This window comes from Canis aureus, chromosome 29 (assembly GCF_053574225.1).
Source record: "Canis aureus isolate CA01 chromosome 29, VMU_Caureus_v.1.0, whole genome shotgun sequence".
Lineage (NCBI taxonomy): Eukaryota > Metazoa > Chordata > Mammalia > Carnivora > Canidae > Canis > Canis aureus.
In genome coordinates this window covers 34,865,173-34,883,810 of record NC_135639.1, presented here as the reverse complement: position 1 = coordinate 34,883,810, position 18,638 = coordinate 34,865,173, and the positions used below count along the sequence as shown (strand labels likewise).

The 18,638-nt window shown below is 36.7% G+C and overlaps 1 protein-coding gene across 1 annotated transcript in view; it reads left to right on the top strand.

Annotated features, from left to right (window-relative positions):
- The window catches only part of BTAF1 (B-TFIID TATA-box binding protein associated factor 1), a 95,894-nt gene extending 78,239 nt beyond the window's left edge, over positions 1–17,655 (top strand). The window contains exons 31-38 of the mRNA XM_077878414.1: positions 2,311–2,452; positions 2,540–2,670; positions 4,992–5,117; positions 6,733–6,885; positions 11,834–12,045; positions 13,938–14,097; positions 14,478–14,648; positions 16,097–17,655. Coding sequence (XP_077734540.1) covers positions 2,311–2,452; positions 2,540–2,670; positions 4,992–5,117; positions 6,733–6,885; positions 11,834–12,045; positions 13,938–14,097; positions 14,478–14,648; positions 16,097–16,240 — 1,239 coding nt within the window. The 3' untranslated portion in view covers positions 16,241–17,655. The remainder of the gene's footprint in view (positions 1–2,310; positions 2,453–2,539; positions 2,671–4,991; positions 5,118–6,732; positions 6,886–11,833; positions 12,046–13,937; positions 14,098–14,477; positions 14,649–16,096) is intronic.
- Positions 17,656–18,638: the final 983 nt, after the last annotated feature.

Below are 18,638 nucleotides of genomic sequence, written 5' to 3'. Positions count from 1 at the left end.
TGTTTTTCTTTTTTTAGTTTATAAGAATGTTAATTTCCAGTTATTGTGTTTTATAGTGGTTCATTTGGTTTGTAATAGTATCTGAGCAAAACAGGTTTTAAAAGCAATGTGAAGGAGTGCCTGGATGGCACAGTAGATTAAGTGTCTGACTCTTGGTTTTAGTTCTGAGTCATGTTCTCAGGGTCATGAGATCAAGTCCCCACTCAGTGTGGAGTCTGCTTGGGACTCTCTCCTTCTGCCCCTTCCCACCATCCTTTCTCTCCCACTCCCCCTCCTTCTCTCTCTCTCTCTAAAGTAAATAAGTCTGGGGCACCTGGGTGGCTTAGTGGTTGAGGTTTGCTTTTGGCTCAGGTCGTATCCCAGGGTCCTGGGATCAAGTTCAACATCAGGCTTCCCGCAGAGAGCCTGCTTCTCCCTCTGTGTATATTTCTGCCCCTCTCTGTTTCTTTCATGAATAAATAAATAAAATCTTTAAAAAAATAAAAACATTGGAAAGCTAGAGCTGATTCAGAGGGGAATCCTCATTTGGTAGGGGTGTGAATACCTGGGGTTAGAAGGGAATTGGAAAAGATTTAAGAAACTTGTGATGGAAAAGGAAGGAGATGGGTAAATTCATAGAAATCTTTTGGGATTCCTGGTGGCTTGGTGGTTGAGTGTCTGCCTTTGGCTCTGGGTGTGATCCTGGGACCCAGGATCAAGTCCCACATCAGGCTCCCTGTGGGGAACCTACTTTTCCTCTGCCTCTCTCTCTGTGTCTCATGAATAAATAAATAAATCTTAAAAAAAAAAAAAAAAGAGAAATCTTCTGATACTTTTGAGAGATTCTGTAATGTTCCAGAGGAATGGTTGCCAATGTTCACACTTAGCTTCCTAAGAAATAAAAATGGGAAGATACCCATTCATTATTCTCCAAAGAGTAGAAGGGTGAACACTAGGTGACCTCTGAGATTCCTTCTGACTCTTAAAAAAATGGACAGTTCTTTGTTTACATCTTTGTTACTTTTCTTTTAAATTTAATTTTGGTGATGGACTGATCAGTGTGTTAGGATTTTATTCTTTAAGTGAATGCTTATTGTTCACAATATTACTTTCACAACATGTTTGGTTTTGGGTTTGCTTAAAGGCCATCTTTCTTTCTTCCTTCCCCACCTGAACATTTTAGCCCTGAATCTGTAAGGGTTTTTGCACTGAAGACCCATGGTAGTCCAGAGTTAGGAGGCAGAGCCTATGTCAGATTAGAAGGGTGTCCATATGGGAGGGCAGCCCACCATGATGAACCAGAGTCTGAGGGAGATGAAGAGGGCTTCTGGAAAGGAATAAGGGGGGTGGGGATGGTACCTTAGGATCCACACATATTGGCAATGCATCCAAAATGAAAAAGTGCTGATTTCTTTCTTTTCTTATTTTTTCTTACGTTTTAAAAAATGAAATTTCAGTAATAGAATTGGAAAAGAACCTGTGTTTATTTGTCATGACCCTTGAATACTGGATAGACTTGACCTATAATGAAACTCTTCTAGGTTTTCCTTAAGAAATACTGATGTTGGCCAAGGTCTTTAAATCTTGCTGTTAATTTTAGTATCAGAGATAAAAGAATCAGAAACATCCATCTTTCTCCTTTCTTTACTACTTGATAGATGCCATCAGTAGGATTTAAACACTATGGGCCAAGGCTTATTCTGGTGGAGGAGACTTGAAATTCTACCCAATGAGATAGAATATTTTCTCCAAGAATACAGATGTGAATTTTACACATTAAAATCTGACTATATGGGGATCCCTGGGTGGCGCAGCGGTTTGGCGCCTGCCTTTGGCCCAGGGCGCGATCCTGGAGACCCGGGATCGAATCCCACGTCGGGCTCCAGTGCATGGAGCCTGCTTCTCCCTCTGCCTATGTCTCTGCCTCTCTCTCTCTCTCTCTCTGTGACTATCATAAATAAATAAGAATTAAAAAATAAAATCTTTAAAAAAAAAAAAATCTGACTATATGTAAAAATGTGGTTGATTACCCCCCTCGCGTATGTCATCATAATGAGCTTTCATTAATACTCCATTTTTCGGGATCCCTGGGTGGCGCAGCGGTTTAGCGCCTGCCTTTGGCCCAGGGCGCGATCCTGGAGACCCAGGATCGAATCCCACGTCAGGCTCCCGGTGCATGGAGCCTGCTTCTCCCTCTGCCTAGGTCTCTGCCTCTCTCTCTCTCTCTCTATCATAATAAATAAAAATTAAAAAAAAAAAATACTCCATTTTTCAAGTGTAAGGAAATAATTCCAGTACAAAAGATAACTGATGTTCCTTTCTTATACATAGAACAACGTTTTGGAGCTGTGGTCATTATTTGATTTCCTCATGCCAGGATTTTTGGGGACTGAACGCCAGTTTGCTGCTCGATATGGTAAACCTATATTAGCAAGTAGGGATGCTCGAAGCTCTAGTCGAGAACAAGAAGCAGGTATGAAAAAGATGTAATTCAATACTGTGCAAGTGACTCTAACTTATTCCTAACTTTTTTGAAGTCATTTTCTCTTACTGTTAATAGGTGTTCTTGCAATGGATGCACTGCACCGCCAAGTCCTGCCATTTCTTTTGAGAAGAATGAAAGAAGATGTTTTGCAAGATCTTCCACCCAAAATTATTCAAGACTACTACTGTACTCTTAGTCCTCTGCAGGTTAGAAATCTGGTGATTGTGGTTGTTGGTGGTATGTTTATTAGGAGAATGCTTTGAAAAAGTCACACAAGTATTGAATAAAGGGGATTAGACTTTGCTTTATCACTCCAACCTAGTTTCCACTTTCATAGAGTTTAGGAATATTCTGTTTTAAATAGGTAGAGATAGGATCTGAATGGATCTTTTTGGACATGTAGATACACATTTGAATATGTGCATTTTGCATATGGCATTAAAACAAAAGCCAGTATCATAGTTGCTTTCTTATATGTTTTTTTTTTTTTTTTATTTGTGATAGTCACAGAGAGAGAGAGAGAGAGAGAGAGGCAGAGACACAGGCAGAGGGAGAAGCAGGCTCCATGCACTGGGAGCCTGATGTGGGATTCGATCCCGGGTCTCCAGGATCGCGCCCTGGGCCAAAGGCAGGCGCCAAACCGCTGCGCCACCCAGGGATCCCGCTTTCTTATATGTTGAATTAATCAGAAATTTTGCAAGATTAAATGATAAAGAAATGAGCCAATGTTTATAAGACCCAAAAATCTGCCTGTAATGTCATATCTTCACAACAGCATTATAGGTATTGTCAGTCCCCTCTTTTGCAAACAAGGAAAGGGAAGCTCAGAAAAGTTAAGTAATTTACTCAAGATTATATAGCTAATATAGATCAGGGCTGAGTTTCAAACCTGGGAAGTGGGACCTCATCCCTTTAAAAGTACTATTGCATTACCAGTAAATTTTTGAAATAAGATGGCTTTTGCACAGTTCTGATTTTGTACAGAGACCATTATCAAGGGAATTTATTTTAGTTTTTTTTTTTTTAAAGGAATTTATTATATGCCTTTCCTTGTGTAGTATTTTGTAAGGGGAAACTATCCCTTGTCTTAGGAAGACATGCCTATAATTAGAATTTTATTTTAACTTTATGTTTTAGGTTAGTTTGCATCCATCCATTTCAGCATTAAGAGTTGCTTTAGCATGGTAAAATGAAGAAAAGATATATAGACACACCCAGAAACTTAGTCTTTCGTCTTCTATCTGTACAACTTAAGTTTAGAGCTTAACAGGACACTAATCTAGATGCTGAGATTTCTGTGATCATTTATGTTATCTACTTCAACTGTCTGGGCCTCCAATCCTCATTTGTAAAAATTGGATTAGTATTTCTTGAAAGGAATATTTTAGGAGCAATGAGATGAAGACTTTTTGAAGTAAGTACAATAAAGAAAAGCTGCCATATGAAAAAAAAATCCATAGTAGGGGCGCCTGGCTGGCTTATTCAGTAGAGCATACAGCTATTGATCTCAGAGTTGTGAGTTTGAACCCCATGTTGGTTACAAAGATCACTCAAAAAATTGTTAAAAAAAAAAAATCCATAGTATGCAGTTGGTATAAAACACATTTAAGTAGCCTGGAGGAGAGGAGCTGGGAAGGAAGTGACATTTGGCTTTATTTAGCATTCACATGTTTTTTACTGTTCTTTTAGCACTCTTGATTTTCTTCCCTTTCACATTGTTTTAGCATGTATAATACAGGAACCCAGACTCCAAGGTAATGCTTCAACATTCATGAGTTCTCCTTTTAGGTAGTAGTAGTCTTTTACTTCTTTTTACTTTTTTTCCTTTTTAAGTTTTACTTATTTAAGCAATCTCTACACCTGATTTGGGGGCTTGAACTCATAATCCTGAGATCAAGAGTCACATTCTCAACTGACTGAGCTAATCAGGTGTCCCAGCAGTGATATTCTTTAAAAACTTGGTCTTTTGGAATATACTTATAGAGTATCACATAATTTCACTTAGGATTTTCTTACTTGTAAGGGTTTAGGTTCTCTTTTATTGGTAATACATTTATCTTCCTCAACAAAAATGGAGTCTAGGACTATTTGACTAGTTTTTAATATTTTAGCAGCCAAGCGTAATGTGTTATACTTGTTTTCTAAATATAATTTTAAAGGAATTTACCAAGATGTAGTAGATAATTTGTAATTAGGAGTAAAGCATAGATATCATACTTTGTTTAATGAGGGCTGGGTTGGGCGGCCCGGGTGGCTCAGCCATTTAGCACCGCCTTCAGCCCACGGATTGATCCTGGAGAGACCTGGGATCGAGTCCCACATCGGGTTCCCTGCATGAAGCCTGCTCCTCCCTCTACCTGTGTCTCTGCCTCTCTCTCTGTGTCTCTCATGAATAAATAAATAAAATCTTTTAAAAAAAAAAATGAGGGCTGGGTTTAAATGACTGCTTTTATTGGCATTTGCTAGCTATGTTTTGAACAATTGAAAATAAATTTACTTAACTGCTTTTGTGGCGGCAATTTTACAGGTTCAGCTCTATGAGGATTTTGCTAAGTCTCGTGCCAAGTGTGATGTTGATGAAACAGTTTCTTCAGCTGCACTTTCTGAAGAAACTGAAAAACCAAAGCTTAAAGCTACAGGCCATGTATTCCAGGTACATTCCTTTTTCATTCTTGAAGAATCATGTTCTTCAGTGCAGCAATTTTAACACAGAATACTAAGCATGGGTTTATTTAAATTTTTCAGTATTGTGTAAACATTCTTGAGAATAAAGAAAAATACTAATGTATTTTCATATTTATAGTTATTAAGCAATTTAATATTAAAATTATACAAAATGCAACATATTTTTGTATATTACACGAAAAGAAGAGTTTGAGAACTTTTGCTTTACATTTAAAAATACTGAAATGCCTGCTATAAGGCAGTAATTTTTGTTAGCTCAAGGATTAATTAAAGCATTGGAAAAAACAAACTCCTCCCTTGTAGCATTGAACAAGGAGTAAGTAAAATACATTTTATGTAAGAGAAAATAAAGCAGAATATAGGGTTATACAGTATAGGAGTTATCATGATTGTGGTTTTTAATAGAGGGATCAGGGATGGCCTCACTGAAAAGGTGATAAAGCAGAGATCTGGAGGATTGAAGCATGCAGATATGTGGGGGGGAAACTATTCCAGGCAGAGGATACCAAAAGTACAGATGTCATGAGACAGATGATGCCTGATGTGCTCAAGGGAATAGCAAGTGAAAAAAGAGAAAGTGTTAACTTAGTCTTCTGTCCCTTTTGAAATATTCCACTATAGGAAACCTCCTCAAACCCTCTTGCCACCAATAACTAAATACTGCTAACATTTTTAAAGATAGAAGAGGGGGGAAAATGGTTGTGAAGGCTAATACCTCTCCCATAGTTGCTATGGACACTGCTTAGTGTCCAGCAGTCTCTTGAGTTTTGTCAGTGGAGCTTGATTTCTAATACAAATCTCAAGACCCGGGCTCCTGGGTGGCTCAGCAGTTGGGCGTCTGCCTTTGGCCCGGAGCATGATCCTGGAATCCCAGGATCAAGTCCCGCATTGGGCTCCCTGCACGGAGCCTGCTTCTCCCTCTGTGTCTCTGCCTCTTTCTCTCTCTCTCTTTCTCTTTCTCTGTGTCATGAATAAATAAGTGGCATCTTAAAAAAAAAAAAAAAAGAAAAATCCCAAGACCCAAATCATAAGCCAAGTAAAAGGCAAGAAAGAATATAACAATTAGAGAAAAGAAAGAATGGACCCGGAGGGTTCTGATTCTTAAACACAACTACTTGAAATAACCACTGTGTTCCACCTTCTCCTCTTCCTGACTTGCTGAATTAGAATACTGTGTAGGGGAGAGACACATTTATAAGGTCCTCAAGAAATTTTATACTCATTGAAGTTTGAGAAACCTTTTGGAAATCTTTAGGAAATGTTGCCTATTCTAGAAGTAATTGTAAGCATTTTCAGGCACTTTGGGAAAGAGGTCTTTCTGCCATGAGAAGCTCATTGTCTAGTGAGGGAGACAGACATAAACTGTATAATTTATACGAGCTTATAAGTGCTCTCATATACTGCACAAGAAGCACAGATGAAGGCATCATAGATGAGATGTTTGAACTGGTCCTTGAAGAATGAGTGGGAGTAGCAAGAATAGGAAAAAGGGCATTTTATGGATGGAATAGAATAGGAAAAGATACGGAGACACAGACATTTGTGGCACGTATGGACTTGTATAAACTTTTTCCCTTTTAAAGGCATTACAGTACTTACGTAAGCTGTGCAACCATCCAGCATTAGTCTTAACACCTCAACATCCAGAATTCAAGAGTACTACTGAAAAACTAGCAGTTCAGAATTCTTCTCTTCACGATATTCAACATGCCCCTAAACTCTCAGCTTTGAAACAGGTAAGTAGGTCTCATGAGGTTAGTAGATGTGTGTTACACATTCTTGATCTGTAGTACTAAGTAAATTTGCTTTTCCAAAAGATTACTGATGTGTTTACCATATCTTTTATTTTTTAATGTGGTTTGTCCCATTTGTGGTATAGCTTTTTAAAAAACTGTGGTAAATATATGTAGTATAAGGTATGCCATTTTAACCATGTTTAAGTGTACAATTCTGTGGCATTAATTACATTCACAGTGTTGTGCAGCTGTCACCACTATTTCCAAAAGTTTTCCATCACTCAAACAGAAACTGTACACATGAAGCAATAACAGCTTCATGTAAGTGGAATCATATAATATTTATGCTTTTGTGACTGGCTTATTTCACTTGGTTTTCAAGGTTCATTTGTGTTTGTAGCACGTATCAGTACTTCATTTTTGTGGCTGAATAATACTATTATTATTTTTATGTATATACCTCATTTTGTTTATCTAGTCCTGTGTTGGTGGACACTTGCGTTGTTTCCACCTTTTGGCTTTTGTGAATAATACTGCAATGAATGTGAGCTAATAAGTATCTGTTTAAATAGCCCCTCTTCTCAGTTCTTTTGGTTGTAGATGTAGGAGTGGAATTGCTGGATCATTTAGCAGTTCTACATTTAACTTTTTCAGGGACTGCCAAACTGTTTTCCATGGTGGCTGCACCATTTACATTACCATCAGCAGTATGCCATGGTTTTAATTTCTTCACATCCTAGCCAACACTTTACTTTTATTTTTTTATTGTGGCTATCCCAGCAGGTATGAATTGCTATCTCATGGTTGAAAATGCCTCCTAAGTCTTTGGACCATTTTTAAATTGTATAGTCTGTCTTTGGTTGAGTTTTAAGAGTTCTTTTATATTCTAGATATTTTTAAGCCCTTATTAGATACATGATTTTGCAAATATTTTCTTCCATTCTGTAGATTGTCCTTTCACTTTCTTCAATAACGTCTTCCATGGTTTCTGATAAGAAATCCAATATTGATCTTCTTGAGGATCCTTTTTACATGACACATTCACTTTTCTCTTGCTCTCTCAGGATTCTCTTTCAGTGGTTTGATTGTAATGTGTGTCAGTGTGGATCTCTGAGTTTTATTAGGAGCTACCCACTCTGCCATTTTGCTCTTGTCACACTCTTGGTATATAGCTTCAAAAACAGAATCTTTGACAATTCTAAGATTTCAAAAGGTTGAACTTCTTAAAAGAACCAATTTCAAGGACCAAAATGTTAATGCTAATAATATTTAGTTCTAACCTTAAAAATTAAGAGCTTACCGGGATCCCTGGGTGGCGCAGCGGTTTGGTGCCTGCCTTTGGCCCAGGGCACGATCCTGGAGACCCGGGATCGAATCCCACGTCGGGCTCCCGGTGCATGGAGCCTGCTTCTCCCTCTGCCTGTGTCTCTGCCTCTCTCTCTCTCTGTGACTATCATAAATAAATAAATTAAAAAAAAAAAAAAGATTTTCTTTCTAAAAAAAAAAAAATTAAGAGCTTATTGTAAAATCTGGATTTTAGTAATTGTTTTTGCTTTCTGTAATTATTCTGGACTAAATTTCATTGAGAAAATGAATGAAGATTTTAGATTTCACATGGGTTAACATAGAAAATGTTTTGTAATGGCATATATGACATCCAAGCATGTATCCTTATATCACTAAATGTGAAAGAATGAGTTTTTACCATAAAATGGAAGAATGACTATTGCCTTTATTTATATATGGAATAGTTTTCTTATTTGACCAAACTAATTTTGTATATAAAATGTTCACAATTTTCTTAACATAGCTGATACATTTTCTAAAAAAGATTTTATTTACTTATTTGAGAGAGAGAGAGAGACCATGAGCAGGGAGGAGGGGCAGAGGGAGAAGGAGAAGCACAAGGCAGATGCTTAACTAACTGAGCCACCGGCACCCAACATACCTGATATATTAGATAAAGCTATAAGATATACTTAGTCAAGCAGTCAGCTAATTAGATTTCCAAAAAATATTGGATTACATTCCCACTTTAATTATAGGCTTTAAATTATTTTTAGTTTATCCTTTTGCACATTATTTTTTTTTCTGTGCAGTTATTAAACTGATCTCTCATTTTGTAGTGCTTCTGGTCATTCTAAAGTGTCTGGAATTAAGATGCTTAGGAACTCTGCAAACCCAAATGGTTTGGACGGATTATGGAGGGCTTTTCTAGAACCTGTCTTTTCCATTTTCTCAGTTCTTTTCAGCCATTCAGAACAGAGGTTCTGTCTTAGGAGAGAACTACGTTGCTTTCATCTAAAATATGTTTATTCTCTGAATTAGGGGAAAAGTCTTACTTGCTTTTTAAAAATCTGACACTAGATATGTAGGAACATATTTATCACCGAGTAATAGTGCCAGAATTATCTAATATTGCCAGAATTTTAAAATTTCAGGATACCGGACTGATGAACTAAAACAGGTGAAATTTAATGGAGATAAGCAAAGTCAGTTTTAAAAAACTTAACAGATTCTGTCAGGCTTGGCAAACATTTTATACAATGTAAAGTTGAGTTTGATTTGATGGCAGGTTTTCTGTAAACTTGTATGAATTAGTTACCAGTAAATAAAACTCCTAAGATCTTGGGTGGGATTAATAATAGTGTAATGACCAAAATGAGGGCATCAAAGTTTCATTGTCTTTCATAACTGTCACACCAAATTTTGATTATCATTTATAGTTCTGAGCACTCTAAGTGGAAGATGAAGATCAAAAGAATCTGGAAACCATTTTATATGAAAAATAGCTTGCAAAACCTGGGGTAATTTATCCTATGCTGAAGTTAGGGCAAGATAAAATTGCTCTCTAGGGAAGGCAACTGGCCTCTCAGACACCCATATCAGGTGGCCTTGGTAACCACTTTCTAGAGTCTAGTAATCAACTTTTCAAGGCTGCAAACTAAATTTTGTCAGAATACTTGGAGTTCATCTCTCCAGTCTCTCAGGGCAAACTCAGGTTATAAGAGATTATTGGAAAAACCAGAATGCCAGTTCTGCTGCCAGACAAGGATATTTATGTCAATGATATGTCCATACATCCAGTAGGATAGCTACACTAAAAGAATATATTAGGAAGATTGTATGTTAAGTGTGGACTTGGAGAAGTCATAGGTGGACATTCTGAATATGACTGGTTATCTGTATGGTTTGATATTGCTGCCTAAGTGATTATGATAATTGAATGTGCCTGACACAGACATTCTGATAAATTCTCTCTCTCTCTCTAGAACTCTTTTATAGAAGCCATGTAGAATGTCCCACTGATAACACGTTCTTTATATTGGGTACTACCTAGTTATACTCTCCTAAAACACACTAGGTTTTTTAAAAGAAAGTTAGATCGTAATCTTGATTGCAGATTTAGGGGCAGGGGATAGAGATAATTACATTTATCAGATTTTTAAATTCCACTTAGAGGTGTTCCTTGGTAGTATACCATATATGTACTCTATATCAAGAAGTGGGGGAAAGCTTAGGCCAACCTAATTAAAATTTACAGTTTAAGGGCTACTAAGGTAGAAGAGAAAGAACGTTTATTCTTCCCCTAGCATCAAATTATGACAACACATGTGAAATGTTGCCTATCAGGTAGGGCCATTAGAGACTCAATGCCAAAAGTTTTTATTGGGTCTGGTAATAGAGACTCCCTCTGTGTAGTATATACCAAAATTCTAGACTCCCCGAAAGAAAGCCAGTGTCAGCATAATCCTGTTGTTTGTATAACAGTTTGAGCAGAGTAGGCCATCCTTATCAGGTAAGAAACAATGGAAAGATCAAACCCAAGTTTCAAGACTTCTTTCAGCCAAGACCTTGCAAGCTGGACTTTCTGAAAAAGCATTTCAAGTCTGCTATGTTAACTTTTATTTTACACAGTACTCTGAGAGTTTTACATTTGATTTTTGGAGTTTGCCTAGATGGCCTTTTGGTTATCTTGCCCATCTGAGCTTTTGGTTTCCTTTTTCTTTTCTTTTCTTTCTTTCCTTTTTTTTTTTTTTTTATTTTTTTTTTTTTTAAGATTTTATTTATTTATTCATGAGAGAGACAGAGAGATAGGTAGAGGGAGAAGCAGGCTTCCTGCAGGGAGCTTGATGTGGTACTTGATCCCAGGACACCAGGATCACAACCTGAGCCAAAGGCAGACACTCAACCACTGAGCCAATATTGGGTACTTTCGTTTCCTAAGCAAATAAAAACATGATTCTCTTGGATTTTATTCACTTGTTTATTTATTGTACCTGCTGTGTGCTAGGCACTAAACCATAATGTAGCAGGAAATACAAAAGATCTATAGTAGCATGGTTCTTGCTGTTAAAGTTCTTGGTTGATAGCTATAGTAGTAAGCTCAAGAATCCAGAGATCTTACTAGATGCTTTTGGTTCTCTTCTTTTTTGTAATTTTGATGCCTGCCAGATTTAGCTACTTCGTTATGTTTTCTTCACACTGTTCTTTCTGATCTTTTCTTTTTTAATTAGGTAGGCTCCACACTCAACATGGGGCTTGAACTCACAACCTTGAGATCAAGAGTCGCATGCTCTACTGACTGAGTCAGCCAGGTGCCCCTACTCTGTTTTTTATAACTTTTTATGAACAATTTTGCCTGGAGATCTTCACTTTAAGTAAACATTTATTGAGACTCTAGTGACCCTCAGGTAACTCAGGAAAGGAAAGGGGAGATGGGCTGGTTAGGGAACCTCCTGAAGAAGTGATCAGGAAATTCTAAGCCTGAGCACCTCAAAAACTGGTTCCAGAAGTTGCAAGATGACAGGTTACAGCCCAGAGTAGCAATCTGCTTTCCAGGTAACAGATAAACTTAACCGTTTCTTACTACAAAAAGTATTTGTCACAGTGAGATTGGTTGCCTACTCTATTGAACACCTGTGTAACAATTGATTCTTTTTTCAAGTTGCTTTTGGACTGTGGTTTGGGAAATGGCAGCACTTCAGAGAGTGGCACAGAGTCTGTTGTGGCCCAGCACAGGATACTGATCTTCTGTCAGCTTAAAAGCATGCTTGATATAGTGGAACATGATCTTCTCAAACCTCACTTACCCTCTGTCACTTATCTGAGATTAGATGGCAGCATACCTCCTGGTCAGAGGCATTCCATTGTTTCACGGTAAGTGGCTTCGAAAACTCTTAGACAGCAAGTTATACTTAGTTATTAGTTACATAGAAGTTTACCTCATGACTAAATGTCTCCACATGTGTTTTTTTATTTTATAATTCAACCCAACTAAACCCTTTTATTATTATTTTTAAATTTTTTTAAAGATTTTATTTATTCATGAGAGACGCAGGGAGAGGGAGAAGCAGACTCCCCGCTGGGAGCCTGATGCGGGATTCAATCCTAGGACCCCAGGATCACAACCTGAGCCAAAGGCAGACGCCCAACCACTGAGGCACCCAGGTGCCCCCAAACCCTTTTTAAATACAAGAATATAATTGAATAGTTTTAGTTTAAAAAAAGAAAAAAACGTGACAATAGTAGGAAAGCACTCTGAAGGGCATGGAAGAAATTTAAGGCATCAATAAAAAATAGAGACAATGAACAATTAACAAAAAAAAAAAAAATAGAGACAATGACTTTCCCACTGACCTTTTTGGGGGGAGTTAGGGTAGGAAGAAGCAAACAAGTGGCTTAGCTAAGATCTCTAACATCCCTGTGTCTGCTGAGAACAAGTGGGAAGTTGGCATAGGTAGGAAGCAGAATTGGTAAGTGCAGTGTTTAAAACCTGTAGTCTGCCTTCTCTGCTTTAGAAACCTCAGAGGTTGGGTTTTTAAATTCAAGTTCCTAGGTTTTGTCCCAGACCTGCCTACTTTAAAAGATTATTAGGCACAGTAGTATTAGAGACCCACTAAGGAATTTTGGAGGCAGACAGACCTAGGTTTGACTCCCGACTCTAGACATGTCCAGTTGAGCCTATTTATTGAAAATTATAATATCTACAAGGACAATAATATCTTTATAAAGCTATTATAACAACATAATACACATAAAGCACTAACTCCATCATTTGATTCATAGTAAGAATGGAATAAATAGTAGCTTGGTAATGTTACTTTTTCTTTTTCCTAGAAGCTATCTCTCAAAACCTTTATCAGTATCTTCTGGGATTAGCACAATACTAGCAACTACTTCATCCTCTAATTTTCCTGACTCATGGAGCCTTTCCCCCAACTCTTCTATCTCCATATGTTAAAGGTTCATAGTTGAGTTTTATCTTCATTAGTGTTTAATTACATTTTTACTAGTTGGTCTTTATCTGGCCTCCTAAAAATATAACCCAGTTGACTTAGGTTTTTTTGTGAAATTTCTGAAATGTTCTAAAAAAACATTCTACTACTGAAGATGTGTATTTTTCATCTCAAGTGGTCACAGAAATGTCCACATCTTTTTTTTTATTTTTTTAAAGTAAACTCTAGGGACACCTGGGTGGCTCAGTGGTTTAGCGCCTGCCTTCGGCCTAGGCGTGGTCCTGGAGTCCCAGGATCGAGTCCCACATCGGGCTTCCTGCATGGAGCCTGCTTCTCCCTCTGCCTGTGTCTCTGCCCCTCTCTCTGTGTGTCTCTCATGAATAAATAAATAAAATTAAAAAGTAAAATAAAGTAAGCTCTATGCCCAATGTGGGGCTTGAAATTATAACCCCGAGATGGGGGTCACATGCTCTACTCACTGAGCCAGTCCGGCACCCCCATATCATAGTTTTGTTCAAGATTTATTTATTTGCAAGAGTGAGCGAGCATGCAAGTGGGAGGAAGGACAAAGGGAGAGGGAGACAGAGAAACTCAAGCAGATGTGGGGCTCCATCATGACCCTGAGGTTATGAACTAAGCCAAAACCAAGAGTGGGATGCTTAACCAACTGAGCCACCTGGGCACCTCCCCCCATATCATAGATTTTTAAAGCAGTATCTTCATTTAGGCTCTTTAATTTTTTTTTAAAGAGTCCAGTTTATTACAGAAACCTTAAGATATGCTAATTTTATTTTTTAATATCTATACTTTTAGGTTTAACAATGATCCATCCATAGATGTTCTTTTACTTACAACTCATGTTGGCGGCCTGGGGCTTAACTTAACAGGCGCTGACACAGTAGTATTTGTGGAGCATGACTGGAATCCTATGCGTGATCTACAGGCCATGGACCGAGCCCACCGCATTGGGCAGGTAAAAAAATCATCACTCACAGGGTGTTAACCTGCACTGTGGAAAAAATACCCAAAAGAGCCAGGAAGCCTTGGTTTTAGCTCCTTCTCTGATACTAAGTGTTGTGACCTTAGCAAGTTACCCAGTATATTGCACCACATCCTCAGGCATTAAGTAAGGTAGTTGGACTAAGGAAACCCCAGACACTGTCCATTCCTAATATTTAATTCTCTGCCAAATAATAAAATTTTAAACTCATGAAGTCAGGTAAATAAAATCCAATCCTTATTAGATAGTATTTAAGTACTTAGTTCAAGTATGCAAGCCCCCTGATTTGATGAACTTCAAAAGCTTATCAGTTTATTTGTGCTACAGTTGCTTACCTTCTTTCTGTCATTCAGAAACGTGTGGTTAACGTGTACCGGTTGATAACCAGAGGAACATTGGAAGAGAAAATAATGGGTTTGCAGAAATTCAAGATGAACATAGCAAATACTGTTATTAGCCAAGAGAATTCTAGTTTGCAGAGTATGGGGACAGATCAACTTCTTGACCTGTTTACTCTTGATAAGGTAAAGAACTTAAACAATTTGCTATATCTTTTACTGTGTTCACAGACTTCCCAGGACTGCTTGGTGAAAGTATTAAAGTGAGCAGCAAAAGGCATTCACTTTAGTATTAACTAGGCAACCCTTTGAGAGAATTTTTGATGTCCAGATAAAACTCTTAAGTTTTGACTTTCTGATTGCTGTCTTTAGTGTCTTGCCTCAGGTTTCTTAGCCCTTTCCTGCTAAAAGACAGCTATTACTGGAGTCAGCTAGACTTGGGTCTGTGTTTCTTGCCTTGCTACCTATTAACTGGTGACCTTTGGCAAATTAATTTCTCTGCTCAGAGACTTCTGTGCCCTTGGGAGGATAAAAAGGATGGTATTACATGGTTGCGAAGATAAAAATGGAATAATATCTGTAAGCACTTAGAAAGGTTACCTAGTATAAATCCTCAATAAATACTAGCTGTTATTATTGTGGATGATGGAACCAATATATCAGATAACAGTCCATAATCAAAGGATGCAACAGCCAGAAATATTGGTCTAATAATGTAAAACCAATAGGGTTGGATTTAAAGTCCTGCATAGGTTCTTGGAAAATGCACTGTGCACTCAGTATAAATTATAGTGAGAAATGGCCTTATATAATAAACTAGCTCTAATAATAGAATTGTAATGTCCAAATATGAGAGAAAGTAGTTCCATTGTACTCTTTGTGTGTTCAGCCCACATTTAGAATATTAGGTCTGGTGTGCTGAGTGCTGCATTTTAAACAGTAATTAATTAGTACATCCCCATGAGATGGCCAGATGGAGGAAGGTTCTTCAGTCATGTCATATAAGTAAGGTTGAACAGGATAACATATAATCTAAAAGAAGACTCAACAAAACCTGGATTGCTATTTTCAAATAACTTTTGATCTGTTCAGAATATTCTTATGGGTGATTTTTAGCAAACAGAACTATGCTCGGGGGATTATTGCCAGAATTGCCATAAAGGATCTTATTGTGACAGTTGGAAAAATTTGAATATGGACTTATACAGCAGTATTAAGTTTCCTTAATTTGATAATTATACTTTGATTATGTAAGAACATCCTTGTTCTTAAGAATACAGGCTGACTCCTATATAGGGATAAAAAGCCATAATATATACAACTTACTCTCAAATGTTTGGGAGAAGACATATATATTTATATATATGACAAATATGTACATCTACAACTAACAATGAGTTCTTTGTAATGTTCTTATAATTCTTTCTGAAGAAAAAGCTTAAACTGATAAAATTGTTAGGACTGTGGGAAAATAGAATTAGGTTAACTTATGAGATCACAAACTTGCTCATCATTTAAAGTGTCAAACTCTGTTGAATGAGTGCAATGTTAGAAACAAGTATTAATTTTAAAGTAGAATATTATTTCCGAAGTTCATAATCTTTCATTTTATCTTTCTGCCAATTTTTCTGAAGGATGGCAAAGCAGAAAAAGCTGACACTTCTACTTCCGGAAAAGCAAGTATGAAATCAATTCTTGAAAACCTGAGTGATCTTTGGGATCAAGAGCAATATGATTCAGAGTACAGCCTGGAAAATTTTATGCATTCTCTCAAGTAACTATCAAATATTGGAAATGCAGTTGCTGCTAGTTCAGTTACATTTCTGCTGATATTCAGCAAATTTCAAAGTTTATGGTGAACTTTTAGCTCAATGTGTAAATAGATCTGAAGAATATTCAGCATAACGCTGGTTCTTGTTTCACTGGGGGGAACAAGTTATTCTCAAATATTTGCACTGTATTAAATTTAAATGTTAATGTGAAATGGTTTAAATTTTACATGCTGAATAGCTGCAGAGCAGAGGAACCAAACCAGGTTTACATGTGCTACCATGAGGTGTTCTTACTGGGAACGAGCCTCCTATCTTTATGTAGTCACTTTGTACAGGATAATATCCATGAGTACTTTAGTGTTCATGTACATTTTTTCTTTTAAATAGAACTTGTTTTTATAAATGATTAAAAATAGGGCTTTTTTTGTATAAAAGCCTTAATGAGCCATAATTTTAAAAAATAATGACTATGATATTGGTCACTCTTGGAACATGAAAATCTTAGACAATGAATTGAACCTGACCCTTGGTGGAAACCTTTATATATTTAATGCAGATACATAGTGTTTTTCAAATCTTTAACATCATTTTGTCAACTTTTAAAATATATCAACTATTCTGAATACAGGTAATGGTCTATTTAAGGCTATCATAACATCCTATTAAGAGGGTGTTTTTTTAATTTATCTAATGGCTAGGATATAGCCAGATTCAGAGAACATATGTACTCAATAGGTTTCAATCATATATATATATATATAATATATTTTTTGTAACTATGAACATATACAGTTTTCCAGAAGTAGATTTTACACTGTTTAGAATTCCAAAACCTATGGTGAAAAGACTGTTTATTGTAGTAATGCATGACGGAAGCATAAAAGGGAGAAATAATTCCTTTATATACACAAACATACATAAATACACATATCTATATGCACACACATACCTATTCTGCATCCTACAAGGTGCTTGGTATTGGCACTAAAATCATGTAGTTATACTGAGCAGCAATAATAATTGGGCATGAAGCTGATTAGTTGTTAGGAAAGTGAGCTCAATGGTGAGGGTGGGTATATGCATATAGATATGCATGTATATGTATGTGTATAATTTTATAAATTTCACACATAAATTAATACATGCCTGTGTGCATATATATGTATGGAATATATTTGTATATACATGTACAGGTAATAAACATCCCCAAGGTTTGTGGCTGGCCATACACATAGGCATTGGTTTAAAAACCATCAGACCTCAATTGTAAAAGAACTTTTTTGTTTAAAATCATTAAAGTTATACTGTTCTGCAGCATTTAGACATGGACATTTGTCACATTTCATTAGCTTTGACAACCATACTGTAACATTAAACCTAGCATTCCACAGAGAATAAAAAATAAGATTGAAACTGTAAAATATATGCAACTGTGTGTTATTTGTAGGAAATATCACTAGAAAAATCAAAAGACTAAAATTAATTTTTCAGATATAAAGGTTCTAAGCTCAACACCTTTTTTTCTTACTAAATTTTTATTTCTTCATTGTTTAGGATTTATTTATTTATTTATTTATATTTATTTATGATAGTCACAGAGAGAGAGAGGCAGAGACACAGGCAGAGGGAGAAGCAGGCTCCATGCACCGGGAGCCTGACGTGGGATTCGATCCCAGGTCTCCAGGATCGCGCCCTGGGCCAAAGGCAGGCGCCAAACCGCTGCGCCACCCAGGGATCCCATGTTTAGGATTTATATTCAGATTATAGAAGACCAAAAGGAATCTCTTATGTAGAACATCCGTTGTAATAGCACTGGGTAGCTAAACCAGTATACATGAGTTAAATTCTTATTTGCCATTTATGTAAGCCAGCTTAAGCTCATAATAACTGAAGTTTTGTAAGAATATGTAGGCAACAATATATAATTAAAGAAATAGGAAAGGGCAGAAGAATTCACACCATAAAACTTAAAGATCCTTTTCCAATTTGAAAGGTCAGACAGGCTGAAAGATACTTAACTAGTTTAAATTTTAAGAGAGTAAAATATTTCTAGAAGCATACACAGGAAAATGGTTGCCTCTTAGTGGAAAAAGGTTGTAGGTCAGAGGAAGACTTAGTGTGACATAACATTAAAAAAATAACCTTTTGAATTGAATAAAATTGAACCACACATTCCAGAGTCACAGTAGTATAGCTTAGGAATAAATGGATACATAGGGAAAATTGAACTTAATATATGATATTAAAGATATTTATAGTTAATTTTGTGAATGTAATAAGGGTATGGTAGTTAACTTTTTTTTTAAGTGTGCATGTGGGAAGCAAAAAAGCATAAGAGGCTGTTGGTATTTTAAGCTGAATAATGGATTCATGGATATCCATTGTACTAGTTCTCTTGTTTTAT